The following is a 27,027-nucleotide window of genomic DNA, read 5'->3' as shown; positions in this document are numbered from 1 at the left end:
TCATCAACCAGGGCAGATGAGAACAGGCCACAGTAACGAAGTCCCTAATCTCAGTTGTTTAAAACAACAAAGTCGTATTAGTCAACGAATGCTGCCGTAGTGCTGGGTCACAAACCAGCCCCGAACAGAGGTAACAAGCAGCGTTCTTCTCTCTAAGGGTTGGCTGGGGGCTGGAGTGTCTCCGCTTCTGGCCGTGCATTGGCTGGCTTGGCTCCAGTCTGGGAGGAGGATTCAAGTTCTCCTCCACGGGGTTCCACAATCTTTGAGGATCACTGGCTCTCTGGCTAATGCTCTCCTCATGGCAGATGATAGAAACACAAAAAGCAGGTGCACTAAAGGCCCCGCTGAGGTCAGGTGTGCTAACATTCTGTTGAGTAAAGTAAATCACGCGGTCAAAGCCAACACCAACGAAGCAGGAAAGTGTACTCCCCCTCCAGTGCGAGGGAGAGGAGAGGACTGGTATTTGCTGAAATGATCAGGTGCCCATTCACAGAGGTTGAAACTTCCTTCACTCTACATGTCTAGCACCATCCACAGGGTGTTCTGCTTGTCACAATCATAGAGCACTGACTGAAACTTGAACATTGACAATTCCTGTGCCCAGAAAAGAGGCCAGGGAAGTCTCATGTGGGTGATTAAATGCTGTGACCCAAAGGTGGCTTGACACAGCTCATCAGATGGAGCTAGTCACATGGCCCCACCAAACCCCATCGGCGCCAGGAAGTAGTCATGCCCCATGACATGCCCATGTTTCATAAACAGCACTGTGACCTGCCAGGGGCTGTTTCTCACTTTATCTTCACAGCAACGTCCTGTAGGCAGCACTTTTATTCCCCTCACCCGTTTTCAGGAGAATTGGAAGCTCAGTGAAGGAATGTCATATTGGAGGTCACACAGCTAAAAAGTGGCAGGGCTTAAGATTTTGATCATGGGGTCACATTGAGGGGGAGAAAGGACCACATCAGAGAGGGAATGAGCCTCTATTAGTTATCTTTTGCTACTTAACAAACCACACCAAAATGTAGTTGCTTAGAACACTCAACTTTTATTTGGCCCATGATTCTGCAAGGTGGGCAATTGGGTCTGCAGTCGGTTGGTCTCAGCTGCCTGTTGGCTAGGCAGCTGTTGCAGAGGGTTGGCTGGCTGTTGGTTGAGGTGTCAAGACTGAGCCATATGTCTCTAATCACCCAGCAGGTTAGCGGGGGCTTGACTTGGCAGTGATGGCAGGGGTCCCAAGGGCAGCAAGAGAGGAAGCCCTAGGGCAGGAGCACCTTCCTGCCTGCTGGCATCATGTTCGCTGTTATCCCAGTGGCCAAGCAAGTCACATGGCCAGGTCTAGAGTCAGGAGAAAGGACCACCCAGGGACACAGCTACAGAGAAGCTAAACAAGTCGGGGGTATTAATGGACCAAGCTGGTTCCTTAGCTAAGATGCTTTATCATCACAAGCCCCCAAGGTCTAAACAGTCACTGGCCCACCTGCATCCCTGCCCCCCAAAACTGACACAGATAAAGTCTCTAGATTCCTGCCAAGTTTCTTTCCTATACACCCCCCACTGCTCCTCCTCCCTCAACCCAGGAGTCCAGGCTTCCAGCTTTTCAAAATCCCAAGCATGTTTTTTCCCCTTCAAACTACAAAATAACAGACACATAATGCGATTTCTACTCATTTTATTCAGTCCAAGAACCACCACAGGCTGACCACACCCCCGAGGGACACCGATTCCATTATCATTATCCAGAAATGTATGAAACTCAGCTCAGGCAGCGAGACTGTCTCACCCACTCACGTTTTTTGTGCTTATTCTGCTTCTGGCGATGGCAATGCCAAGATTTATCATGTATTTCCTTGAGTTCTTGCCTTCAAGGGTCTTTCAGCCCCTTCAGGTGCCACGTAGACACACCCTGACGGCAGCCACAGGGGAGTCTTAGTCTTTTTCTACTTGGATGTTCCCAGAGACAGATGCCTCACTAGGAACCTCATGCCTCCACAGAGGATAAAATTCAATCCTATCGAAAGTCATGATTTACAAAACCACCACCCCCAAAAGTAGTCTTGACACCTGTGGGTAAAATTGTAATATTTCCAGAATATCTCACCTGGCTTTAGTACATATGCATATCAACAGGCGCTCGAGGGTGGAGAGAAGTATGGCTTTAGTTCATTTGCATCATTCCTCAGGGGTAGAGAGAAGGTCATCTCCCTATCCGTGGGTAATTCCTGGGCAAGGAGGGCTTATCTGTACCTGAGAGGGGAGGGGAGGGGGGGTTTGCTTCTGCTGGAGCAGGAGAGAGAGACGGCCCCAGACTGCAGTTTGTAACCAATAAACGGATTCTAAACTTTATATCTCCCTTTGACTGATTTCAGTTTTAGAGGTATTTTGCTCTGGGATTTCCTTTCCCCAGACTTACAACACCCAAGCATGACTGTGCATAACCATGTACACACAATCAGCACTTCCAAACATACAGAGACACGTGCAAACAAAATTGGGTCTTGCTTTCTCAGATATGATCTCTGTCGTAATTCTCACTGGTGTGAGGGCAGAGGAACTCTGGAACAGGGAAGCAGAGATATGACCCAGGCCCAAATCTGAGATGGCGTCAAAATGGCAGAAAAAGAGGAGGGCCCCCTGTGCATGAAGGCATGGGGGTGAGACAGAAAGTACCCAGACTGGAGTTGTCTGGGTGCTGCCTGGGGCTGAGGGCAAATGGCAAGAGCAAGGCGACAAATGGCGGAGCTCCCAGTGTGCTGGGCTTCTCAGGGCCGCAGTACATTGGCGTGCGTGTGAGGCAGAACATGTGTACACACACACACACTGAATTCTCACAATAGCCCCGTGAGGTAGATGCCATTTGCTGAGTGACTTGCCCAAGGTCACCCCCAAAGTCTGAAGGGCAGTCTGACCCAGAGCTGTGCTAGGAGGTCCTGCGGTGACAGTAGTGCTCTAGGTTGGTGCTGTTCAGTGCTGGAGCCTCTCACCACCTGTGGCTACTGAGCACAAGATGGAAGGTGGAATTTTATTTTTTACTTTTAATTAATTTAAAAATTGATATGTATCTCAGTTATTGGAAAACTGTTCACTATATTAGGGACAACTTGGGTATATGAATCTACTTCTCCAATTACCAATTTCCTGAAAGCCAAATTAAGGTCAAGTATTTCTGATGCAAGTGTTATCATCTGAACCAGATGTGCTGTTAGGTGTAAAATACACACCAGACTTCAAGGACTTAGCTTAAAAGAATGTAAAATATCTCACTAAAACTTTTCTGTATTGATTACCTGTTGAAATGATCATACTTTGGATATACTGGGTTAAGTAAAACATTGAAATTAGTTCCACCTGTTTCATTCTTTAAAAATGTGGCACTAGAAAATTTACAATTACATACGTGGCTCACATTCTACTGCTATTAGACAGCGCTGCTCTGCACCTCCCCTGCTCTCTCACATGGCTGGCCTGCTTGACCGAGAGGTTTGAATACTGGTCTGAGGAGAGGGGTAGACAGTGTTGTACTCGGTATTAAAGATACGGATGAATAACATTTCCCTAGGTTGAAAGAGCTTTCAGACTATTCATGGAGCCATTCTGTAGACAGCCAAATATTTCCCCCCCACTTTGGCCATCTCAGTTTTGATGGGACAGATTGTAGCTGTGGTGGGCATTCAAGCTGGAGATGCTCAAGGGTCTGCTCCTCAAATCAGTCACTCTTATCTCCAGCTGTCAAAGGCAACAGGCTCTCAAAAGTATTTATGGGTTTTATTCAGCCCTTTCATTTCACAGATGGAAAATAAGGCACTGGTCCAGTCACCTGGAGTGACAGCAGTAAAACTACACTTGATTCCCAGGTCTCTTGACCCTTAGATGCTTGTTTTCACTCTATCTCACTCCTTTTCCCTGCCCTGTAAAGGCCAACAATCTAAATTCCAGCCTTAGGTCTGCCACTGATTGAATTAAAATACTTACTCAGTGCCTGCTAGATATCAAGCAATATTCTCAGTGCCTGGGATATAGCAGAGAATGGACAGGCAAGGAGATGATAGCCAATAAACAGGTAAATAAATAAATAAATAAATACTATTTCTATAGTAATAATTCTACAAGGAAAATCAACCAACTGAGATAAATAATGGAGGCATGTGAGCTACTTTAGTTAGAGTGGTCACAGAAGGCCTCTCTGAGAGGACATTTGAGCTGAGACCTCATTGAAAGAAAGAGGCATGGTTAGATCTGGGGTCAGAGCATGCTAGGCAGAACAGCAAGTGCAAATGTCCTGATGCAGAACCCAAGCACCAGAAGGTAGATCTATCAGGCTGGTTAGGGATGTGGTAGGGCAGGGAATGAGAATAGGCAGGGGCCAGACCACACAGGGCCTTGCTGTGTGCTGTTAGGCCTAGAGCCTGCCCTCTCTGGGCTTTGCTTTCCCTTATCTATCTGTCACAAAAGAGATTCTACTGGATGGTTTCTCAGGTTCCCCCTTCCTGTATTTGACATAGAAGAATTCTGTGACCTGTGGTATCTCCTCTACATGTAGTTGGCAGTCTAGAACATTCCAGGCACTGTGGTTTCTGCTTTTGCCTCACGAGTGGCACATTCCCATGGTCTGGACCACTACCTACCTGTTCTGTGGGTCTCTTGCTCACTGCACACACTCTGTGCACATCAGAAGGCAGAGCCTCTTGGGGATACCTGAGGAGGCCAACACAGAAACGTCTGAATTGGTACAGCTGCTTTTCAAAAAAAGGCAGGTGCACAAAATACCAAGGCCAGAAAGGGTTAAGGTTTAATGACAGAAAGAAACATGACCAAAAGAAGACAGAAACCCCTAAAGGAGAAAAGAACAGAGGAACAGACTCCTCAAAGTTCCCCTGAATTACTCAGAACCTATAAAAGGGGGGTAATATTCCTTCCCAAACTCACATAGGGAGAAGCTGTTGCCAGGATCCAAATCTATTAGGGACTTGTGGGAGATACCTCTGAGGTATGGGTTCCTGCCCTCCCACACCCAGAAGGCCTCCTGCCTGGTCTCTGGCCATCCCAGAGCCACCAAGCCTAGATCTCTGACCTCCTTCCCTCGTTTTTGTGGGACCATCCTCCCCACAAGATCTGGAAGAGTTTGGGTCACCAGGCCACTGGAGGAGCAAATATTAGACACCCCTCTACTCAAGGGAACAAAGGGTCTCCAGCTCTTTTTTACATAGCCTGTTTCCCCTCTAGATGGATAGTTCTCACCACCCAGGAATTAGGAACCAATGTGCACTGCTTCTTGCAAGCCACCACGTGAGACCTCAGAGACCCCTCTCCCCTGCATGAAGATTCAAAGCTTACTGCCTCTCAAGGTACTGGGAGGCTGTATGCAGGCCTAATCCCCCCAGGTAACCTAGACACCATACCCCTTTGTGGTTCAGAAGCCCAAGGAGTCCAGCTCCCTGGGAATGCTCAAACCACCTCCTCCATATTGGATCCCCCCACCCACCATGTGATGGAAACCCCCTCATCAGGAAATCAGGGCTATCACTCCCTCTACCGCCGGAGAACCAGACGTGAATAGACCCAGTTTCCACTCCCTTGGAGACTAAGATATACCCCCTTCTAGGGGTCTAGTCCCTCAACTGTCAGACACAAATCTGGGAATCATGCCCTGTGGTCCCCAGAGAAGTCAGGAGTCCTGTCCCCCAGACTCGATTCCCCTTCAGGAAGTCACACATCCGAACAGTAGTCAGAGCTCTCATCCCCTTAGAGCCCCCGCTGTTACCTCAGAGGCCCAGACATCCCAGGCCTCAGTCTGGGCCCCCCACCCCACCCCCCACCATCCGGGACTTGAAGTCCTCAGCCCCTGGCAGAGCCAAGCAGCCGGGACGCTGGGCACCCCGGAAGCCCCGTCCCCTCCTCCCACCCCCTTTCACTGCGCGAGCAGGTGGGGCGCCAGCACCGCCTCAGCGTCGGCGCACATCTCCTCCAGCGCCTGCAGAAGGACGCCGTGCGCCGCGCGGTAGCCCAAGCCGCCGGTGGCCGCCGCGCCGCCCGCCGGCCACAGGAAGGAGAGCGCGCCCAGCGCCGCACCGCCGGCCGTGCCCTCGCCCGCCCACGAGCCCAGCCTGGCCTCCACTTCGGCGCGCGTCACCGGGCCGGGGAAGCGCGTCCGCCCCGCCAGCTCCCCAGGAGCCAGGCCCAGCGCGCGCTCGCGTCGAGCCAGCGCCGCGGGTTCGAGCCCCAGCGCCCGCCGCCACTCCGCCAGCTGCCCCCGCAGAAGCGCCACGTCGCATGCCCAGCCCAGCCCCGGTACGGGGGCTGCCGCCGCAGCCAGGCTAGCCAGCAGAGCCGGCCGCCACGCCCCGGCCCGCAGAGCCGCAGCCTTGGTTCGGGCCGCGTAGGGCGACGAGGGAGGCAACGCCAGCAGCAGCGCCCCAGCCTGGGCCGCGGGGAGCGCTCGCCGCAGCCACTCGCAGAGCCCGGGGAGTCCGCCCGGCCGCAGCGGGAACACTGGAGGCGGCGCCTCCTCCAGCACCTCCCACGACTCATCCTCCGGGCTCAGCGCTGCCGCACGCTCGGAGTCCCCGCTGCCCGGTTTCTTCACGCCAACGCCAACCTGCCGCAAACTCCCGCTGCCTGCTCTCTCTGAGCCTTCCCCACTGCCTGCTTTCTGTGCTCCAGGGCCACATTTCTCGCTTCCCTCACTGCGCGCATTCTCCAGCCCCCCTCCGCCTGCGTGCTTTAAGCACTCGCCGCTAGGCTTCTCCGCCTTTCCCTCCTCTTCCAGAGGCTCTGGATCCTTGCCCTCGCCGTCTGTTCGCACGCAGACCAGCGGCGCATCTGGTTGTACTAAGGGTCGGACCTGGGCCCAGTCCTTCTCAGTGGGGGCCCCAGGGGTGACGAGGATGAGGGCGTCGTAGTGGGTAGGGTGGGAGGTAGCAGCAGTACCCACGCAGCCCAGAGGTACAGCCCAGAGCACCACATTGGGACGTTCTGGGGCGGGATAGGGCGTGGGCCCCGCGGGGGCTGAAGCAGGCTCAGCACCTGCGTCCAACCCGAGTAGCGTGTCCATCACAAGGCCCACGTCAGCTGTGCCCGCTACGGCCAGGTCCAGCCTCGCGCTGCCCAGTCGCTCCAGGCCAGCGCGAACCCACGACAGCGCGGCTTCCAGGCCACCAGTCTCGAAGGCCTCCCGTACAGCCTCAAGCTCTGCTGCACCCAGTACCTCGAAGCCATCCTGAGCCGGTGGCAAAAGCCTGCGGAGACAGGGAGGGACAGGGTCAAGGGCAGAAGGGCAAAGCGCTGGAGAGCTGGGATAGGGAGACAGTACTGGACAATGACGACTGGGAAAAATATCTGTGGGGATCACAAGCTTATGTAGAGAGTGAGCCCTCCTTCAAACTTTTGTCTGGGAGCAGTATCTAAGGCAACAAGTCCTGGCCTCTCATAGAATTCTAGCTAGGGAGCCGGGCTTGTAACCTCCAAGGAAGCGGGACCTGGATAACAGGTCAGGACCGCTAGCTGGCCCTTGGCTGGGTCGCAGCCTAGATAACAAAAAGGTCAAGCACAGGGTGCTCGCTGACCTCAAAAAACTGCACGGAGGGGCAGGACATGGATGAGGAACGAGGGCCTCCGGCAGCTATCCCATTAAGACTAGCCCCAAACTCCCAGGGGATGATATTCCCTAGGACCTCAAAGAGCACCTTAGGGGTGTGAGGTCTAAAACTAAAGCACCAGACCTCCAAATCACCCTGAAACTCCGCGCTCACCTCTGCAGCGACTCCGCCTGGCTCCGCAACGCCGCCCGCAGGCGCTCCAGCTCCTCGCAACTGTCGCCGTTACTGCAGTCAGCCTGCAGCACGAAGAGAGATGTGGACCCCAATCCCGCGCTGTTCAGCAGGGCCTCTGTCTGATCTCGGGCCTGCTCTTCATTCTGTGAATCCCCAGGACGTAGATTCCGCACAGCCAGCAGCGGGGTCCCTCGGGCCAGAGCTGCCCGCGCTGCCTCTCCCAGCGCTGGGGCCAAGGGCTCCGCGTTTCCCTCGGGTCCCGGCAGCACCAGTACCAGCAGGTTGGCCTCCGCCGCCCAGGGCCCCGGCTCTGCAGGCGGGCAGCTCAGCTCGCCCAAGAAGAGGCCTGGGCCCGCAGCTCGTAGACTGGGGATCCCGGAATCCGTCCGTCTCTCCGGTATCTCTACAGTCTCCAAATCCTTGTCACACAGCGCTGCAATCAGCGCAGACTTCCCCGAGCCTGGAGGACCCAGGAACAGGGCGGTCACATCACCCCGCGGCGGAGGCATAGCTGGAAAGCAAGGGGTGGGGAAGACGCGAGTCAGGAAGCACTCAAGCCTTTTTCTTTGCAAGTCATTCCACTCTGGTCTCAGACTTCCGTCCTTCACCCTGTCCCCTTCTTCCATTCTCGGGTGTCACTCCCAAGAGACCTAGAAATCCAGCGCCCAGGCCCTTATTCTCTGGGGACCCAGATTCCTGTCCGCCCTCCCTCTGGATGCGTTTCCCTATCTGCTTCAGAAACTCAGAAATCTGGCCTCCAGCCCCTCCTCCCTCAAAGGTACATGTTTTTATTTTCCACTCCTCCCTCCCAAATCACCAACCGAGCAAACAGCCAGCGCACCGGAGACTGCAGTTGGTGGTGGCCAGTCAGCCGCTGAGAAACCCCTCCCCTGGGGCCCCGCGGACCGAGCTCAAAGAGGCTGGGACACCAGACACGTCCCGGGGGCTCTAACCTGACGTCACCCCTTTTAGAGGGTCGGGTGTCTTGGAAGCGTGATTTGCAGAGTAGGGGGGAAGCACAGCCCTTCGCAGCGCCTGCGCAAAACAGCCTACATGAGCCGGTTCCCGAGCTGAGACTGCACCAGGACTTTTAAAACAATGAGGGAGCCAAAGCGCCTGCGCGCCATGAGAGCCTAACACGCTTGCGCAATAAGCAAATCTGTACGGCACGGGAGGCTTTCAACGTCATCATACCGCACCCAGCGCAATGAAAGACCCCTCCGTTATTTTTGAGGACCCGGTCTGAGCGACTGTATCACTGCCGGATGGCAATCCAAGATCCGGCTTTGAGAGGCTTATCAGGCGAAAGAGCGTGGAAACTACCGGGACCTTAGGGCTTGGTGGGCTCTACTTCGCTTCCTTCCGGGTGGCGGCGCTGTGACGAGTGACTGACAGGCGCAACGAAAGACAGTCCGGGGCTGTCTGGAGAAAGGAGAGGCTTGGGCTCCCGGCCTCGGGAGAAGACTAGGGCAGTGCTTGGGCAGCGAAACACAGCGGCTGAAAGCGCGCGTGGGGGGCGGGGACTCTAGGTGGAACAAGTTACAGGATGTCAGAGAAGGATGTCTCCCGGAAGGCGGGCTAACGTGTGGGTACGTCTACCTGCCTCGAGACACGTGGGAGAGACTGGGGTGATGCTGGTGCCAAATATCAAGGGTCTCGTGCTGAGTTCAAGGAATTAGTTTGAAGTACGAAATCGTAAGTCATAGGTGTCACACAATGAGATGGCTTTAAGGGGAGTTACAAACCCCCTTAAAGTCGAATCTTGAGGGAGGTCTGAAACTTCTCTAGGGAGAGCTCTATCATGTTAAGAGTTCACGGAGATGGTGTCCCGTGGCGGTCAAAGGCTGGCAAGACCTTGTCAAAGGTCACAGGACTAGCGAGCCCTCTAAGACGGGCAAGAGATGAGGAACTTTACTTGATGTACTACTCTATCATGTGCTCCTCTCCCGACCAGGGGGGTCTCAGTCATCATGGACGACCTACAGCCTGAAGAGACCATAGAGCAGCAGGATTCGTCCAAGGAGAGGAGTGTGCAAAGTCCGGGAGGCGACATCTGTGAGTACTGCTGGCCAGAAGTGAGTTAGGTGCAGAAGCTGATCGTGAAAGGATTTCTATAGCACTTTGGTGGCCAGGGAATTGCAGGGACTTGCCTGTTCAGAAGGGGCTATAATGACCCCTGTCCTACCAGCAACTCCACTCCCTACCCTTAACCCATATTACCCTCAAATATGCCCACCCTGCTTTGTCCACATAAGCATGTATGAGATGCAGTTCAGAGGGACAGTGGCATCCAGAGAGGCTTGGGGTGGGAGATGTGGCTGGGAGAGGGCAGAGACTGGGAAAGGGCAAAGGAGCGCCAAGGTTCCAGTCCCAACTCTGCCCTAGCCTCTGAGTATGACTTGGGCCTCTCTGTCAAAAACGGTTGCCTGACAGGGCTGTTGTGGAGATTATAAGCAGAAAGAGGGAAAGCTTGATGTTAAGGTAGCCAGTTTGACAGACAGTAACAGCAACAGTTTCCACTGCATGCTTATTATATGCTAGGTGCATTCTAAGAGTTTAACATCATTATCTCATTCAGTCCTCCTAAGAGACCCTATGAGATTGGTTATTACCACTTTCAGATGAGGGAACTGAGGCGAGAGAGTTTAAGCATTTATAACAGTGAGAACCACGATGCCAGTGCTCTCCAGCCCAAGACCACCAGGAACACACCTGTAGTTGAGAAAGTCGGGTTTGTTGCCCACGGCACTGCAGAGAGCACACACACAATGGGAGCACTAGAGGGCATCTCAGTTATACAGCAAGGGCTTAGAGTAGGTGATTTGGGGAAGGGTTCAAGGAAGAGGTATTTTGCTCTGGACTGGATACTGGCAGGAAGCAGGGGCAACCGTACAAAGCTGGCTATCTTAATACATCTTACTTAGAAGGTGGGAAGAAACAGCCAGGCACAAGCTGTGATTGGTAAAGCAGCAGATGCCTGTATTAGCCAGGATAGCAGGGTGTTTATTTTTGTGGCTTGGACATTCACGTTGTCTGTGTTCAGATGTTGTTATGGCATGGTCTTGTCTTAATTCACCTCAGTCAGAGTGGCCTTGCCTGACGATGTTCCATGAAAACTGCTTTTGTTCAACAGAAGAAGCAAGGTCTAGCTTTGAGTACCAGCCAGCTCCCGGCCACTGGGGTGCTTTTCTCTTTCTCACCAGTAGTAACTACAAACCACTCGGTAGCACTGTTCTAAGCACTTTAATAAATTAATTCACTTATTCCTTCCAACAAACTTATGATAAGGTAAATACTAATATGGTTATCAGAAGGGAAACTGTTATTACTTGCCTAGGAAGTAGTAGAGTTGGGATTCAATTCTGGGCAGCCTGGCTCCAGAGACTGTGCTCTAATCCCCTACCTCCGTGGGAAGGGCAGACTCCCTGGGTTCCAGTCCATTTCTGTTCCCAGCCTCGTGCTGGGGGCAGGTACCTAACCTTTCTGAGCCTCAGTCTGCCCCGGCATAGAGCCTGGCAGATAGTAAGCACTCAATGTTAATTGTTGGCATGACTCTGGGGCTTGGGAGAGGTCCTGGAGACCGCTGCTTGCTTCCCCCGACCTCTCCCCACATCCCTCAGGCCACCTGGGGTCCCCACAGTGCACCCGCTGCCTCATCACCTTCGCCGATTCCAAGTTCCAGGAGCGTCACATGAAGCGGGAGCACCCAGCGGACTTCGTGGCCCAGAAGCTACAGGGGGCCCTCTTCATCTGCTTCACCTGCGCTCGCTCCTTTCCCTCCTCCAAGGCCCTGATTGCCCACCAGCGCAGCCATGGTCCGGCCGCCAGACCTTCCCCACCAGTTGCACCCACCACTGCCCAGACCACCACCTTCCCCTGTCCTGACTGTGGCAAGACCTTTGGGCAGGCTGCTTCTCTGAGGCGGCACCGCCAGGCACATGAGGCCCAAACCCCTCCTGGCCCCTTCGCCTGCACTGAGTGTGGTCAGGACTTTGCCCAGGAAGCTGGGCTGCATCAACATTACATCAGGCATGCACGGGGGGAGCTCTGAGTTCAGCTTTAGCCCTCCCCATGGCAATGGGAGCTCTGTAGTTAGTGAGATCCACCTCTGACACAGGATGGGGCCTTGGAGGGATTTGCTTCCCTCCCTGGAAAGGCAAAGGGCTCCTGAGATATAGGACCTAGAAGATGCTCATTTAAAGCTTCAGTCCTTGGAGGACACAGAGGCCCCCCGAGAAACAGTGATATCAGACAATAGTGAGATCTTTTTGTTTAAAAAAAAAAAGAGCAAGAAAAGAGGAAAAATTGTTATTTGTATCCCCCTCATTTCCATTAAATAGTTTGAAATCACAATTGCAGACTGTGTCATCACCTTTAATTCTCCCCAGATGGATGCCATGGACTGTAGAAGCAAATTTCCCTGGATTTGTGCCTGAATGGGGGCAGGGAAGGTAGTACTGCCAGCTTGTAATGCCACTGGGTGGGTCCCAGACATGGAGCAACTTGGGTCTTTGCGGAAGGGGCAGCAAAGTTGGGAGCTGTACTCTGAGTCATGTGGGGTTTGCGATTCCAGTCCTCGTCTCCTCCCACACTCTGCCAGCCTTTCCCACTTAAGAAGAGGCCGTGGCTGTTGGATGGCCTCAGCTCCCCCACCCCCAGATAATTTATTGCCTATTTGCATAATTTTATGTACCATTCTGGTCATGGAGTATTTTTTATATGTGTAGCTGAGATAGCATGGTAACAGAAATAGTATCTGTAAACAGAGAAGGTTTATATTAAAATGTCTAAACAAGGAGTTCTGGCTTTTCAATGAGAATTCCTGAACTTAAGAAGGACACAGGGAGGGGGGAGTTCAGGGCAGAGTTAGCCCAGCCCTATAGGGAAACTGCTTTGGAATCACACTGAGATACCTTCTGTTTCCTTTTGTATTTGGCCAACACTGGGAGATTTCCCGTTGAGATCCTATTTTCAGCTCTTGAAAAGCCCAGCTTTACTTCCTTGCATTACCTGCCCAGCCCCTAGATAACAATGGTTGATGCCATGAATATAATAATCATAGACTGTGTTTGAATCAAGGGATGTTTTTAAAGCCAATCGATGAGCTGTAGTAGACACCGATAGCTGTCTCCCAATTTGTAGTTAGGCATATGTGGCTACAAAGACTGTACTTCCCAGATCTTCTTGCGGCTCAGTGTGGCCATGTGACCGGGTCCTTGCTCAATTCCTGGGTAGAGTCCTCAAACCTCAGAAAGAACGTTGACATGGTATCCAGCCATCTTGGACCATAAGAGCAACATAAATGGCATAGAACAGATCTGAGTAGTTGCACCAGAGACCGTATGGCCCACCAAGCCTAAAATTGTTACCATCTGGCCCTTTGCAGTAAAAGCTTGCTGACTCCTCGTGTAACTGACATACAACCTACTCTGAGCCTGGAACCAGGGATGCCCACCCTGGGAAATACCACCTCCAGACTACCTCTAGCAGGTGTGTGTATGCATGAGTATATGAACTGGGGCAGGGCTAGCTAGCCTGGATCTCGGTGCTGGGTGACTTATGGGGAACTGGGGTGGAGCCAGTTGGCCATCACTTTTTTCCAAAGTATCAACTTCACCGCAGCCTAGTATTTCCTCTGGCACCTGGTCAAGGCACAGAATTTTCCAACCAAGATGTTTCACACCACCTCCACAGCAGCTCCCCCATCCCAAACTAAAGATCTAATCCCACATGCTCTCCCAAGATAGCAGCCTGCCCAAGTACACCCTTGGCTTCCTGTTCTCTCTACACTCTCCAGATGTCACAGATTCCCAAGGCTTTAAATAGTACCGGTGACTTCCAAATCTTTATCTTCAGCCCAATCTCCAGACTTCCCCCCATGAGCTATATAGCTACTTGGATGACGAATGGGAGTCTCAAACTTAAAATGGATCAGTGTGACTCCTGTAGTCCCTCACCTCCACCATAGCCTCCATCAGATTAGGAAACTGCCGCGCTCCGCTTCTAAATTACTGAGCCTGACTTCTCACCCAGCCCTGTAGTCCTAACTGCTATCACTGCCCCCCTCTAGTCTCTACTACAGAGAGACTGTGTAAGTAAATCAGCTTACATCACTCCTCATTAAAAACCCTCTGACAGCATCCCATAAATAACATCCAAAGACTTTATTCAGGCCCCCAAAACCCAACAGTGACTGAACCCCAGCCCACTAAGCAATCTCAACTCCCTCCCTGTCCTTACTTTCTTTACTACATTCCAGCCACACATGCTAGCTCGCTTCTGCCGCAGGGCCTTTGCACTTGCTGTTCCCTCTGCCCGGAGTGCTCTTACCCAGAACTTTGCAAGGCAGCCTCCCCCATTATTCAGGTCTCAACACATGCTACCTCCTCACAGAGGTCTTCCTCGCCCTGCTTGGCTAAAGTAGCACCTCCAACCCTCACCCCGAGTTATTTTTTCCTAGCACTCTTCAGCATCTGGAATCGTCACACTTTTATGTCACTATCCATATCCTTATGCTGGAACCCAGGTCCTGGAGGCAAGCGTTTGTCTCCCTTACGACCTCATCCTCAGCACCCAGGACTGCGCTTACCACTCCTTGCTGCCTGTGCCTGTTGTTGACCTGGTGTTTCCTGCCTCCAGCCCGCCCTTCCACACTGCTCTGTGATGCCGGGCTTTCTGCACCTACGTTTCCCAGACTCCTTGGACAGCTGGCTGTAAGCTCTTCCCATGACAGCTATGGGCAGAAAGAAGGTAGGAAGAGAAGGGAAGGGACTCCCTTTGCTGCGGGCTCCTGCTGGAAGCCCTCCAGCAGCAGCCCTGGCTCCAGTACCTTTCTAGACTCTCAGCACAAGGCACCGTGCCCCTCCGGAGGTTTAAGCACCACCGTGGGGCACCCTGTCACTGGTCCCTGCACCAGCCACATGTGGCCTGCCCTCCAAGCTCCTATTGGGCTCTGGGGATCTCACTTCTCTTTTTGTACCCCAGTCCTAGAGGCAGGAGCTTCTTGATGACACTAATTTCTCAGTTACCTCACTTTAGCATACCTGCGAGTTTAGCCTTCTAACACCTATGTAACTGATGCCATATTAAATCCTCTCTGTGGAATTCCTAGCTTAGTTTTCTTATCCTGCCTGGGTCCTGAGGATCTGAATGACTCCACAGGCAGCAGACCAAGGTCTCTTGTGATCCTTAGGAATTCTCGCTGACAATGGATAATTCTCTACATCCGTGCCTACAAAGCCCTGTCTTAGGGCAAAAGAGGGCTTAGGTGTGCTGCCCAGGAAATAAAGTCCATCTGTGTTAATAGCTGTGAATTTCTGCTCTGATGATTCTGAGATTCAGTGATGCTAAGCTATAGTGGTTATGAAAGTCTCAGTTCAAAGAATGTTTAAATGTCAGGTTCTGAGCTTCTAGGATAAAAAATATGGATTTTAAAAGATGTTTTTGGTCTAAGATCCTGTAACAAGTGTCAAAATGCACATGCTCTTTGGGGCCAAGCAGGTACCATAAATCAGCAAGGTATGAGGGGTCTAGATGCCAGGTGGGGACTAGGAATGCACCATTAACAGAAGGTGACCCCTACTCAGCTCCAGCAGATTACTGCCCCATGGAATTGTGGGTTCAGTCTCATAAGCTTTCAAGAGAAGCCAGAAACCTCCATTTTTACAAGAAATCTGCCCATTTTGAAATGTTGGTAACCAATATGATTAAAAACCTGAATAACTCTGTGGAGCCCAACTTACAAGTCAGACGGCGGCTGTGTGCCAATTTCTCGTGTGCGGTTTAGTGGCTAAGAGTGTGTGCCCTGCATCCAGTTGTATGGAATCAAACCTGAGCTTCTTACTAGCTGTGTGCACTCTAATAGTTAACTCAACTTCTCTGTGTGCCAGTCGTAGCAGCTGTAAAATGGTCATGATAATAGCCCTTACGCTTCTAATGCCTGATGACTCAGACTGACTCAGAGAGAAAGCCCAAGTCGGTAGGAAGGTGTACACAGCCCAGCCTTCCGGCCCCCTCTGACCTGACCCTCCCACCAGTCTGCCCCCTGCGTCCTCACCAGTAGCCTCGTGGCCCACGTGCTTGTCCAGAACACCCTAGTGACTTACTCTTCCCAGAGACGATCCAGAGCCTCAGGCCTTCCGGCCCTCTAGGTCTCTGCTCTGAAGTCCCCCTCTCGGGAAAGCTTCCTGACCAGTCTATTTGAAACTGCTTCACACACACAAGCCTCCCTGCCCCCTTCCCTTTCCTCCCCAGCACTTACTCCCTTTGAACATGTACACATTTTATACATTTTACTTAAATATCTAAGTACCTGTCTCTCCCACTATAATTCCACAAAGGCAGGGATTTTTGTTCATCCCTTTCACTGCTCATTTCCCCAACCCCCAGAATAGTGCCTCCATCTCACGGGTGCTCAGTAAACCAGGGTTGAATGAATAAGTAAATAAATAACAGTCCCTACCTCATAAGGATCCGATGTGATTGTCCATATAAAGCGCTTAGCCCAGGGCCTGGTCCTCTGTGAGCGCTGACTTAATGATGGCCATTACGGTAATTCAGGTTCTATTCTTGAAGGTTCTTAGTTGCCAAGCTTCTATGAGTTAACACATGTAAAGCGCCTTAGAACAGGGCTTGGCACACAGTAAATGCTCAGTAAATGGTAGCTATCATTACAATTAGGATTCTATTTTCAAAGGAGCTTCAGTGCCAAACTTCTGTGAATTAGTACTTCCCATCTCAGCACAAGAGCCAGTTTCCAACACGGCTGTAATGAGCTGGCCTTTTGCTCCTGTCTTCACCCCTCCCTCACCTGCTCTGGCCACTCCGGCTTCCCTGACACACCATGGACCCCTTCCTCCTCCCACCCATGTGCTTGGCCCCCTGGTCCCTCCTTCCTTTAGGTGTCTGCTTAGGTCTCTGTCACCTCCTCAGGGAGGGCTGCCCTACTTACAGTGGCAACCCTTTCCTGAACTGTTCACCCCTCTCTGCTTTATTTTTCTCCACAGTATTTACCACCATCCAGCATATGCTACTTCATACTTTATTTTCTGTGTTTGTCCCCACCAGTGGCCCCATGAGGCCAAGGATTTTATTTCATTCCCAATGCTTAGCACACAGCAGATACTCAAGATATTTCTTAAATGAATTACTGGATCGCAGTCCCTACCTTACAGAGTTATTCTAAGGCCCTGATGATCTCATGCAAATAAAATGCAGCGCTCTGTAAGTGCTGGGAAATGGCAGCTGTAATTATCATTCAGGTTCTATTTCTGTAAATTCCTAGATGCATAACTCCCATGAGTCAATACATATATAAAGCTCCTGGACCAGCATTTGGCACCTAGCAAGCAGTCAGGAGGCACAGCTATGAATACAACTGAAGTCTTCTTCATGAAGGTTCTTAGACGAAGTGGCAAAGAGCACTAGCTGTCCTCCACAAACCATTTTCTGCTTTCTGGGCACTTGGCTCGACCACCTTTCCCAGACTCCTTGCAGTGAGCAGTGGCCATGTCACTAAATTCCCAGCAAAGGAACATAAATGGAAGCAGTCTGTGCCACTTCTGGGCAGGGCTTGTAAGAGAACACTCATTCTCTCTAGCTCTCTTTCCTCTTCCACTGGCAGGACCCAGGCCATGGCCACCCAGCCATGATCATGTGGACAACCACAGGCTGAAGGGATGGCCTGGGTCCCTGGACTGAGGAATGGTGAAGGGTTGCTTGCCAACCCCTGACACCCACCCTGGAATTACGTGACTGGGTGACAACACTCTTTTGTGTTTGAGCCTGTACAAAATGGGTCCAAGAGTTAATACATGTAAAGCACCCTGAACATAAGCACTTAGTAAACATTAATTATCTTGGCAACAGCAATCCCACGGTTTCCCCGAGGAGCCCAGTGGAACGGGGAGATGAATGCCCAGGCACGCACATGCCTCACACTGAAGCACACTACACACGTACACACACACAAACACCAAACACATGCTGGACCGACACACACAGAAATCAGCTTTTATTCTGGCCTTCACACATCTACTGCTAAGACAACACAGATCGGCGGAACCCCATGCCCCGTGACCACTGCAGCCGCCCCAACTTCCCTGGCCCCCACCTCCCACCCCATCCCTTTCCCAAGCTCCGCAGGGGGGCGGGCTCCGCCTACACCTCCCCCCGGGCATGCAGCATGAAGTGCCCATGCAGCTCGCCAAGGTTGTCGAAGGAATCCTCGCATTCTGTACAGTGGTAGGTGCCGCTCTCCTCCTCCTCGTCCTCCTCCCCTCCCCTCCCAGCTGCTGGGCCCTCCCCAGCCCGAGGCGGCTCCTCCTCTTCCTCCCCGAGGGCCCTGCCTTCAGGGACGGGCGCTTCCTGGGGGGCTGTAGCGGGGCCGCAGAGCCGGCAAGGTGGGGTGCTTGGTGGGGCCTCCCCGAGGGGTGAGCGGCCACAGAGCTGGCAGGGCTGGGCTGGGGGGCCCGGGGGCTGGGCTGCACGGGGGGCCCGGCGCGATGGGCCCCCCCGGCCCCCCCCCAGGCGCTGCTTCACCTTGTAGCCAGGGTCATATTCAGGATCATCTGTGGTCTCCTCCTCCTCCTCCTCCTCATCTTCTTCCTCTTCGGAGTCCGGTTCTGAGAGAGTGTATTCGGAGTCAGAGGAATGCTCGGGGCCTGAAGGGGGGTGGATGGGGAAAGACAGCGGCGTCAGCGGGGAGGGCCATGCCGGGCTGCCCCCTCCCGGAGCCCCATTCAGACTCACCACAGTGTGGAAAGGGTATCCTGGGTACAACCCTGCCCTTCCCCACAAATGACTCCCCATCACATAGAGGAGGGCCTGGCACACAGCAGCTGTTCAGTATACCTGTGTCAAGCACATGAATATCTTGCAAGAACTGCATCCTAGGGGTTTAATAAGGACAAAGCAGGAGAAGAAGTAGGAATAATTTAAAAAATAGCAGCAGTTTCTGTTGCTATTTTAAGAACCCTGTTCTTCTACGCTCTCACCTAATCCTTTCAACCCTTCCAAGGAGGTATTATTATTAACCCTAGGTGACAAATGTGGAAACTGAAGCACAGAACGTAGGCAACTCCCTTACCTCCAGTCACACAGCTTTATGGGAAAGCTAAACAGGGCTGATGGCCTATACTGGGTCATTTCAGGGAGGCAGACAAACATTTGAACATTAGAACATGTGAAGCAAATTTGTATTTAAGCCAATTAAAATATATACACATATATGTACTTTGATATACATGGTTATATATATATATCTAGTTAAGTGAACTAAAATATTTACTTGTAAGTATAGGTATATTACTGTGATTTCAGGGTGTAGGGAAAATGAAGTTCCTGTGGCCAGAATCCTCACCTGACCCTGGTCTGCGTGCCCACTGCACATGTGCAACACTTTCAGGCACAGGCTTGCTCTCGTGTTGGCAGTGAGCTATTACTGACTCTATATAAAGAGCTCCACCCAAGTGCCCTGGGGCTGCCAGGCAGCAGGGAAGCCTGGAGACAGAGATGGTGATGGACTTGCTGCACGCAGACTGCCCCAAGGGCAGATGTGATCCAGAGCTCCAACTGCCACCATGAGAATAAAGCTTGGTATAAACCCTTTTACCCCTACCCGTTCTGCTGTTGTTACTCACCAAATACAGAGTGAACCTGCCTGGGGGCAACCCCCCTCAGGCGAGATTCAGGGTATGAAGGACACGCCTAGGACAAGTTTAGGTTAAAAGAAGAGTTTGAGGCTGACCTACAGGAAAAAGGGACATCAGTGGTGGTTACTGGGGTTGTGCACTTGAGCACCGGTCAGCCAGGGCAACAGCAGTGGTGTGGGAAATACTTCAGGCGCAGTGGTAGCAGCCTGCCAAGAGCATGTCCTAGGCCTACACAGCCTTGTCCCGTGCCTGTCCAGGCCCCGGCTTCAGTTACTCCAGCAGCCCAGAGGGATCATGTAAACAGAGCCAGCCACACTGGGCTCCTTACTGTCCCTTAACAGCCCAGGCATGTGCCTGCCTCAGGGCCTTTGCTACCCTTTCTTCAGCTGGGCTAAGACTTGCTCCCTCCACTGTCACCTTCACAGTGATACCCTGGTCACTCTGTCTAACCAGCAGTCCTTCCACAGCACTCACTATGCCCCAACTCTGATGTGTTTTTCTCCTCGATTTATTCTACACAACATCTACTCATATGTTTAGTGCCTGTCCCTGAAAGCAGGGACTTCACCTGGTTCACTGCTGTGTGCCTAACATCTCAAACACTTTATGCCTGGCATTCAACTCGACAAAATTCTGAGGTTTTCACACATGCTGTTCCCTCTGCTGGGAACGTCTCGCCCTAGCTTTTCCCATCATCCTTTAGGACCCAATAGGTCCCTCCTCGGTGAGCCCATCCCAGGCAGCCAGTCACTTTCTTTTCCCCTCTGGCTGTCCTACCCCCAAGCCTTCAGGGCTGTGCCCATCCAAAGTTCTTTCCCCACCAGACTGAGAAAGGGGGGTGGGGGAGGGGTGCTGGTCTGACTCGTCACTGGGTCCCTGGCATCACCCAGCTTCGAAGAATAGGTTATGTATGTTTACTGAATGTCCCTCTGCCTAGAACCCAGTTCCCCACTCTGTTTGCTGGGTGACCTCCTAACTCATCCTTCAGGACCCAGCAAAGGCTCTGACCTCTAGGAATTCACCCGATGCCCCCAGAGGTCTCTCTCGGCTCCCTCCACCCTGGCTCTCCCTGGCCCGGCATCTCCCCTCCCACTGTCCTAGAGGCTGTTGCCATCTGGGCCCCAGCATGTCTCCCCCAGCAGACCAGGAACCCCTCGAGGGCAGGTCTGACTCATCTTGGGTCTGAGAGCTGCCCAGCACAGGACATGCGGGTCGAATGAACAAGGGAGGCCCCAAGGCCCTGATCTCACTCCTCTGGGCCTTGGCCTTTGCTCTTCTCCACGTGGGGTGACCTTTTCCTTCTCTACTAGCAAACACCCGCTCCTCTGTAAGGCGCCAGCTCACATGGCACCTCCTCTGTGACGCCCTCCCTGACTGCCCGGTGGTCAGTGTCTCTCTCCTCTGGGCTCCCCCGGACCTCCATAACACATCCTGACTATCTGGGCAGTGACAGTCTGGGTCTAGAGACTCCTGGAAGGCAGGATCTGGGTCTGACCCATCTCTGTGCTCCAGGCAATGCTGACCATAAGTCAGCCTCAGACCATTTGGGGCACATCAGCAAAACACAGACGAAGCACCTCTGATCTAGGGCTCCTCCCACTTCTAACTTCATACCACCTACCCTCCAGCGTCTTCAATGTCCACTATGACTTCACGCAGTTGCCCTGTGAAAGGCTATCAGGTCCCTGTCTACGGCTACCAGGTCTTTCACAGCCACTGTGACTTCCAGGATTAAAAGCCCTTTGGCGCCCACCATGCCTTCTCCACCTTTGAGACCCTCAAAGCCCAGCATGTCTCTGGCATCCACTGGACCCTCAATGCCCACAATGTCTTCCAAGTCTCCTGCCTCCCTGAAGACCACCAAGTCGGCAATGCCCATCAGCTCTTCAGCACCCACCAAGCAATCGACAGCCCCCCAATCAGTCATGAGCCCAAGCAGCTCCAAGTCTACCAAAGACAGCTCCTTTAAACCAGCCCAGCAACAAGTCTCGAGTCCACAGCCGAACAGACACCTCCAGCAAGGCGTGCATGGACACCAGGGCCAGCACAGCGAGTGCGGTGAAACACCACCGGCCAAAGGGAACACACAGCCGGGGCAGAACTTCTGGTGGAAAGGGAAGCCGCGGCTCCCAAAGGTCACCCAGCAGGGCCAGCACTAGCAGCAGGATGAGAACTCACAGCACCAGAGCAGGCATGGCCGGCAGCGTGAGAACTCCGACTTCCCAGCAAAAAACAGAGTCGGGGCAAGAGTCACAGCCAGCCTAGAACCACCAACAAGGAAAGAGTGAGAGCCAGCCTAGAGAGATGAGCAGAGAGAAGAGTTACAGCTCACCAGGAGCCTCAAGTATGGAGAAGAGTTCTGAGCTGGCTGTAACCCCCAGTAGGGCAAAGAGATACACCCCCACTAGGACTCCCTTCAAGGAGACAGGTTACAGCCGGTCTCCATCATCACTGAGGAGAGTGAAGAGTTATAGTCAGATGATCACCCCCGGCAGGGAACAGAGTTTCAGCCCACCTGAAATGTCCAGCAAGGTCGAGTTACACCCAGGATAGTGCACCTAGCAGGACCCAAAATCTCAGCCGGTCTATCACCCCCAGCAGGACCTGAAGTCACAGCTGGTCTAGAACACTCAGAAGAGCAAGAAGTCACAGTTGGAAGAGGGCCCAGAGCAGGGTAAGAAGTCACAGTTGGAAGAGAAATCATAGTAGGGCAAGAAGTCGTACCCGGAGGGAAACTCCCAGTAAGATGAGAAGACATAGCCAGTCTAGAAGCTACAGCAAGGGGAAAAGTTATAACCAATCTAGAACCCACAGGAGGAAAAGAAGTCACAGCCAGTCTAGAAGCCCCAGCAAGGGAAGAGATGACAGACAATCTAGGAGCCCCAGCAAGGGGAGAGGTCGCAGACAATCTAGAATCCCCAGCAAGGAGAAAGGCCACAGACGATCTAGAACTCCCAGCAAGAAGAGAAACTGCATCCATACTGGAACCTTCAGCGAGGAGAGAGATCATAGAGGATCTAAGGTCCCCATCAAGGAGAGAGATGGTATCCAGCAAGGAAAGAGATCACAGATCTAGAACCCTTAGAAAGGAGAGAGATCACAGCCAATCTAGAAACTCCCAAAAGCAGAGACACCACAGCCAATCTAGAAGCTCCAGCCAGGAAAAAGGTCCCAGTCGATCTAGAACGCCCAGAAGAGAGAGAGATCATAGCCAATCTAGAATCCACAGACAGGAGAGACACCATAGCCAATCTAGAACCTTGAGCAAGGAAAGACATCATAGTCCATCTAGCACCCCCAGAAGAGAGAGATGTAGCGAACAATCTAAAATCTCCAGCAAGAGAGATTATAGCCAATCTAGGAGCCCTAGCAAGGAGAGAGCTCAGAGCCAATCTCAAAACTTCCCAGAAGGAGAGAGAGCACAGCCAATCTAGAACCCCTGGAAGTCTCAGCTGGAAGGGATCCACTAGCAGGGCACAGAGTCCAAGTCAGAAAAGAACACCCAGCAAGACAAGTAAAGATTCCCCCTCAAAATTTCTCAGTGGAGTCCCAACCCCACACCAGGATGATATTCAAGCCAACACCACCACCCCTAAGGCCGCCTCACCTGGAGAGAGGTCCTCATCATCTTCTTCCAAGCTGGCATAGCCCCCAGTCTCAGCTGGCTCACGGGTCTCTGTCATGGCCAGGGGAGGGGACAGGAGACAGGAGCAGAGCAGCAGCTGGGCAGCGTCCCTCCCTGGCCAGCTCTCCACAACCACACCTCAGTCCCAAGTTCTCTAATGTAGATGTCAGCAGGTAGAGAGGAATGCTGTACAGGGGAAGGAAAGGCCTGTGATGACTTAATAAATTTTTACAAAGCATCTGCCTCCCTAGACCCAACTATGGGCTCAGTGCTGGGGGCAAGGTGAAGATGGTCCCAGCTCTGTTCCTGGCTGCCTACAGGGCCTTGGCTGCAGGCGCTGCACCTTCCATAGGCCTTAATTTTCCCATGTGGGCAACAAAGCTTTCTGTGGTTCTTAATCAGTGGGGTGGGGAAGGGTAACATTCCAAATATTTAATAACAGGTAGTAACATGGGCACCAATCAGAACTGAGAGTGGAACTTGGTCCTGTATCAGGCAATAACTCTTTAGTTGCTGGACTGTGGGACAAAGCCTGTGTTGTGGGGAGGGTCCAAGTTGGCAGTTGGGGGTAGGGATTACTTGGTGGAGCAGTGCTATAGCAGCCAGTCTAGAAGTATTTTGGTATTTGAACAAGTTGTATGGCTGCACAAATTGGTGAATGTCAGCCCTATTCTGTATCAATTTACACCTTGGCAAGATGATGTGCATCCATTTAGATGGAATCCTACTTCAGCAACAGATTAGATCTTAAATTAGATTTATATCCTAAATCTAACTATAACTAACTCTCTAGCCCGTTTCCTTTTCGGTAAAAAAAGGGCTTCCAGGGCTTAACTCTCGTACTCCTCATAACCATGTTGAGGTGGGTGAACTAGGATTCGAAACCATGTCATGTCACCTCTCATAACATGATCCCTAGGCTGAGAAGATTTTTTGAAGATTCGGTAGGCTTATTCATATAAATTGTTGGTATGTAGCAGGTAATCCATTAACAGTGGCTGCTACTACTGCCACCCCCAACCATCTATCAAACCATTCCAGACTTTTCACCTCTCCTTGTGCATGCCACAACTTTTCATATTTCTGGGTTTTAGCAAATCCTACTATTGTTGTAGTCTAGAATGTCTTCATTTCCCCTTGTTTGCCTATAGAACTCCTACTCACCCTCTAAAGCCCACCTCAAACACAAGAACCTCTGTACTTTCTCTCCCTCTTCACTATTACCTCCCTACACACACACACACACCGAGTACTTCTTTTGTCACTGCACACCGTGGTAGCAGTGAGCCAGGCAGACCGAGTTAGTGAAGGGGCTGGCAAGCCCCAGCTGCACCTCTTATGTGCCAAGGCTGGTGATGGGCAATGGGTATATAATGGTGGAAAGCACAAGCTACTGCAAAACCTGGAAGTCAGTTTAATGCTGGTGACTAAAAAGAGTAAGATTAGGCTTGAAGCCTGGAAGAGGCTGGGGCATGGGAGGGCTGGCATCAGTGGCAGGGAAGCTTTCCAAAGACACCTGAATCTACGCTTTAGGGACAGAGATGATTCATAATTGGCAGAGGAGAGTTCTCATAACACCCTATTGCTTGTAGGGCCCTATTTATTTTGGGAATTCCACTTTATACCTGGATAAGGTCAACAGATTTAGTAAATAAAAGCAGATGACGCCCATTTAAATTTACATTTCACATAAACAACAAATAACATAAGAGTATGTTCCGTGCAGTATTTGGGATGTATTTCTAAAAACTATTATCTGAAATTCAAATTTAACTCGCTTTCTATACAGTGTTTTAACTGGTAACCATATTCCAGAGACAATCAGGACTTCCCATGAGATTACCGGGAGGCACTGCTCACAACTCCAGCCCACCCTTCCCCAAGCCCCCATCATACATGGCCCCGTCCAGGGTATTCCAGGTGTCAGGTGGAGGCATTCCTTAGTGCACAAGTCCTATTCCTGCAATGACTACGGCAGCCAAACTGATTCCCACAATCTTAAAGGGGCAAAAATGAGACTCCCTCATTACAAGGCAAACACAGTGCCCGAGACCCCACAGTGTCGTGAGCCCATAACTACCAGCTCCCAGGATGCCCTGCGCGAACATAATAGGCACCCGTTCCCACAGTGCTAGGGCAAGAAGGCAAAAGCAAAACCTTATATATAAGGGACAATAAAGACCAGTCCCCAAAATGCCCTGCGGCAATTCTTCCCAGGATGCCTCGGGCCTCTAAAGATCACCTTCCAAGGTGCTCTGCCTCGAAGCACTCCAAGCTTCCAAGACGTTCGGCGAAAGGTGTGTGACAAAAGGGACCAGTTCCCCACAAGGAGCTAGGATAATCCTTCCCAGGATGCACCAGGCCCATAGCGACTAGCCGACCAACTCCCACGGTGTTTGAGGGCGGGGCGTCCCGTTTCCCCAGGACGCCCTAGAGCGGCACGGAGCCGCGTGGGGGTTGAAAGGGAGCCTGGGTCTCGCCCTCAGGACATCATGGACCAAGACCGCTGCTGGCTCCTCAGCAACAGGAGCCGTCACTCCCGTCATGCAGCGGTGCCGTAACGCCCGTTTCCCAGCATGCCCCGCGCACACCTCTCCCGGACACTCACCGGCGCTGACGACCGCCCGCTCCTGCTCGGCGGCGGCGGCAGCAGCACGCCCGAGCTCTGCGCCTGCGCTGCAAGCGGGGTAGGAGGGAGCGCAAGGGGCGTGAAGATCCTAGGACGCTTGCGCGCCGAGATGGACCGTTCCTGTTGCCCACTGGGAAGAGGGGCTATCCGGGTCGGGCCGTCGACGAGGCCAGCGCAAGGGGTTCCGGACTGTGCCCCTCGCTCTCCGGGTTTACTTGGTACAGTCCGCACCCCAAAGAAACAAGGAACTGCAGGGCTCGCGCCTGCGTGAGCGAGCTGGAAGACGCCTTAGAAGAAATGGGATGCGCTGGGGGTGGGTGACGCCCGCAGGGTCTGGATCTAGGATCTATGGCCTGCTTAATTTGCATAATATTAGCCCGGGACAATCGGAGGCCTCCGGCGCTGGAGTGGTGATTTGCACTGAGCGTCGTGATTAGTATATGCGGGGAGGCGGGGGCGCGCGTGAGCAAAGCGCTTGCGCACAGGGACTGCGGATTTGCACGAAAGGGGTAACCTTGTTCTAGGGAGCGTCAGTTTTCAATTTGAGAAGTGGCACAAGGCCCAAGACCTTTACCAACCCTCATAACTCTGTCTCCACAGCCAGGATAATACTTATTACTTTCTTATGTGTCAGGCCCCGCGTTAGTGAGCACTATGTTTTCCGCAATGAACCAGACACCCATCTCTTCATGGCACCCCAAAGCGGGAGATCCACGAATAATCAGGACCACAATCTAGAGCGGTCAGGTTCGAGATGACTGAAGCATAGGAAGCTGTGGGAGCCAGAGGAAGGCCCTACACCCAGCCTTAAAGGTTTTCCAGGATGTGATCTTTATGCCAAGGATTAATAGAAGCCAACTTGAATGAGAGTCTTCCTGGCAGAGGAGACAATTAAGGTAAAGGCCTAGGGGCAATAAACAAAGCAACGTGGTTTGATGGAGTAAGTGCAAGCAGTTTAGTCTGCCTGGAACACAAAATTGGAAGGGGAAAGACTTTCTACAGGTGACCTTAAGAGCTCATACTGTGCTGAGAATTAGCAAGCCATTGGAACTTTTTAGGCTTTCAGGAAGTGACTTAGATTGCATCTCAGAACTCTCCAACAAGATCCCATTATGCTTAATAAAAACTCCAAACTCTTTATCATGGCCCAGGAGCTATACACAGGCTGGCCCTGCTTATCTGACTTCACCCATCTCTTAACCCACTCCTGTCTAGCTCCACTTCCTAACAAACACCTCCATCACTTTACCATCTCAGGCTTCTACCCTTGCTCTTTCCTTTGCCTGAAAATGCTACTCCCTCTGATCTTCAAATAGCTGCTGTTGTGCTCATTATCCATATCTTGGCACAGATGCT

The 27,027-nt window shown here is 52.2% G+C and overlaps 4 protein-coding genes across 14 annotated transcripts in view; 2 read left to right on the top strand and 2 right to left on the bottom strand.

Moving 5' to 3' along the window:
* ZNF576 (zinc finger protein 576) overlaps nucleotides 1–12,121 on the top strand; it is a 204,635-nt gene extending 192,514 nt beyond the window's left edge. The window contains exons 1-3 of one of the 6 annotated variants that reach the window (XM_036918286.2): nucleotides 9,117–9,355; nucleotides 9,721–9,841; nucleotides 11,443–12,121. In XM_036918286.2, the coding sequence (XP_036774181.1) occupies nucleotides 9,737–9,841; nucleotides 11,443–11,817 (480 nt within the window). In that variant the 5' untranslated portion in view covers nucleotides 9,117–9,355; nucleotides 9,721–9,736 and the 3' untranslated portion in view covers nucleotides 11,818–12,121. Of the gene's footprint in view, nucleotides 1–9,116; nucleotides 9,462–9,720; nucleotides 9,842–11,386 lie in introns of those variants that run through there. The other 5 variants (XM_036918285.2, XM_036918282.2, XM_036918281.2 and 2 more) reach the window with 5 other exon arrangements.
* IRGQ (immunity related GTPase Q) lies at nucleotides 1,656–16,361 on the bottom strand. 4 transcript variants are annotated; one of them, XM_036918243.2, is made up of 3 exons: nucleotides 16,228–16,361; nucleotides 7,746–8,277; nucleotides 1,656–7,232 (listed from the first exon to the last, which is right to left on the bottom strand). In XM_036918243.2, the coding sequence occupies exons 2-3, from the start codon at nucleotides 8,273–8,275 to the stop codon at nucleotides 5,906–5,908; spliced, it is 1,857 nt and encodes a 618-aa protein (XP_036774138.2). In that variant the 5' UTR covers nucleotides 8,276–8,277; nucleotides 16,228–16,361; the 3' UTR covers nucleotides 1,656–5,905. The 4 variants fall into 4 exon arrangements, with proteins under 4 accessions (XP_036774138.2, XP_036774135.2, XP_036774136.2 ...); XM_036918240.2 differs by lacking the exon at nucleotides 16,228–16,361 and adding an exon at nucleotides 8,720–8,874; XM_036918241.2 differs by lacking the exon at nucleotides 16,228–16,361 and adding an exon at nucleotides 8,608–8,766.
* Nucleotides 12,125–25,978, bottom strand: ZNF428 (zinc finger protein 428). Of its 3 annotated transcripts, none has more exons than XM_036918280.2 (4): nucleotides 25,651–25,978; nucleotides 23,025–23,228; nucleotides 16,228–18,427; nucleotides 12,125–13,045 (listed from the first exon to the last, which is right to left on the bottom strand). In XM_036918280.2, exons 2-3 carry the CDS (start codon nucleotides 23,098–23,100, stop codon nucleotides 17,925–17,927), a joined length of 579 nt encoding a protein of 192 aa, XP_036774175.1. In that variant the 5' UTR covers nucleotides 23,101–23,228; nucleotides 25,651–25,978; the 3' UTR covers nucleotides 12,125–13,045; nucleotides 16,228–17,924. The 3 variants fall into 3 exon arrangements, with proteins under 3 accessions (XP_036774175.1, XP_057348603.1, XP_036774174.1); XM_057492620.1 differs by having other exon boundaries at nucleotides 12,125–13,012; XM_036918279.2 differs by lacking the exon at nucleotides 25,651–25,978 and adding an exon at nucleotides 25,285–25,598.
* SRRM5 (serine/arginine repetitive matrix 5) lies at nucleotides 20,293–23,065 on the top strand. The gene is given in 7 exon segments (XM_057492625.1): nucleotides 20,293–21,374; nucleotides 21,376–21,646; nucleotides 21,648–21,699; nucleotides 21,702–21,954; nucleotides 21,998–22,459; nucleotides 22,461–22,812; nucleotides 22,814–23,065. Coding segments are annotated over 7 exon segments (1,845 nt in total). The 5' UTR covers nucleotides 20,293–21,171.
* Nucleotides 25,979–27,027: the final 1,049 nt, after the last annotated feature.

The sequence above is a fragment of the Manis pentadactyla genome, chromosome 15, assembly GCF_030020395.1.
Source record: "Manis pentadactyla isolate mManPen7 chromosome 15, mManPen7.hap1, whole genome shotgun sequence".
Classification (NCBI taxonomy): Eukaryota; Metazoa; Chordata; class Mammalia; order Pholidota; family Manidae; genus Manis; species Manis pentadactyla.
This window is presented reverse-complemented; position numbering and strand designations above follow the sequence as displayed.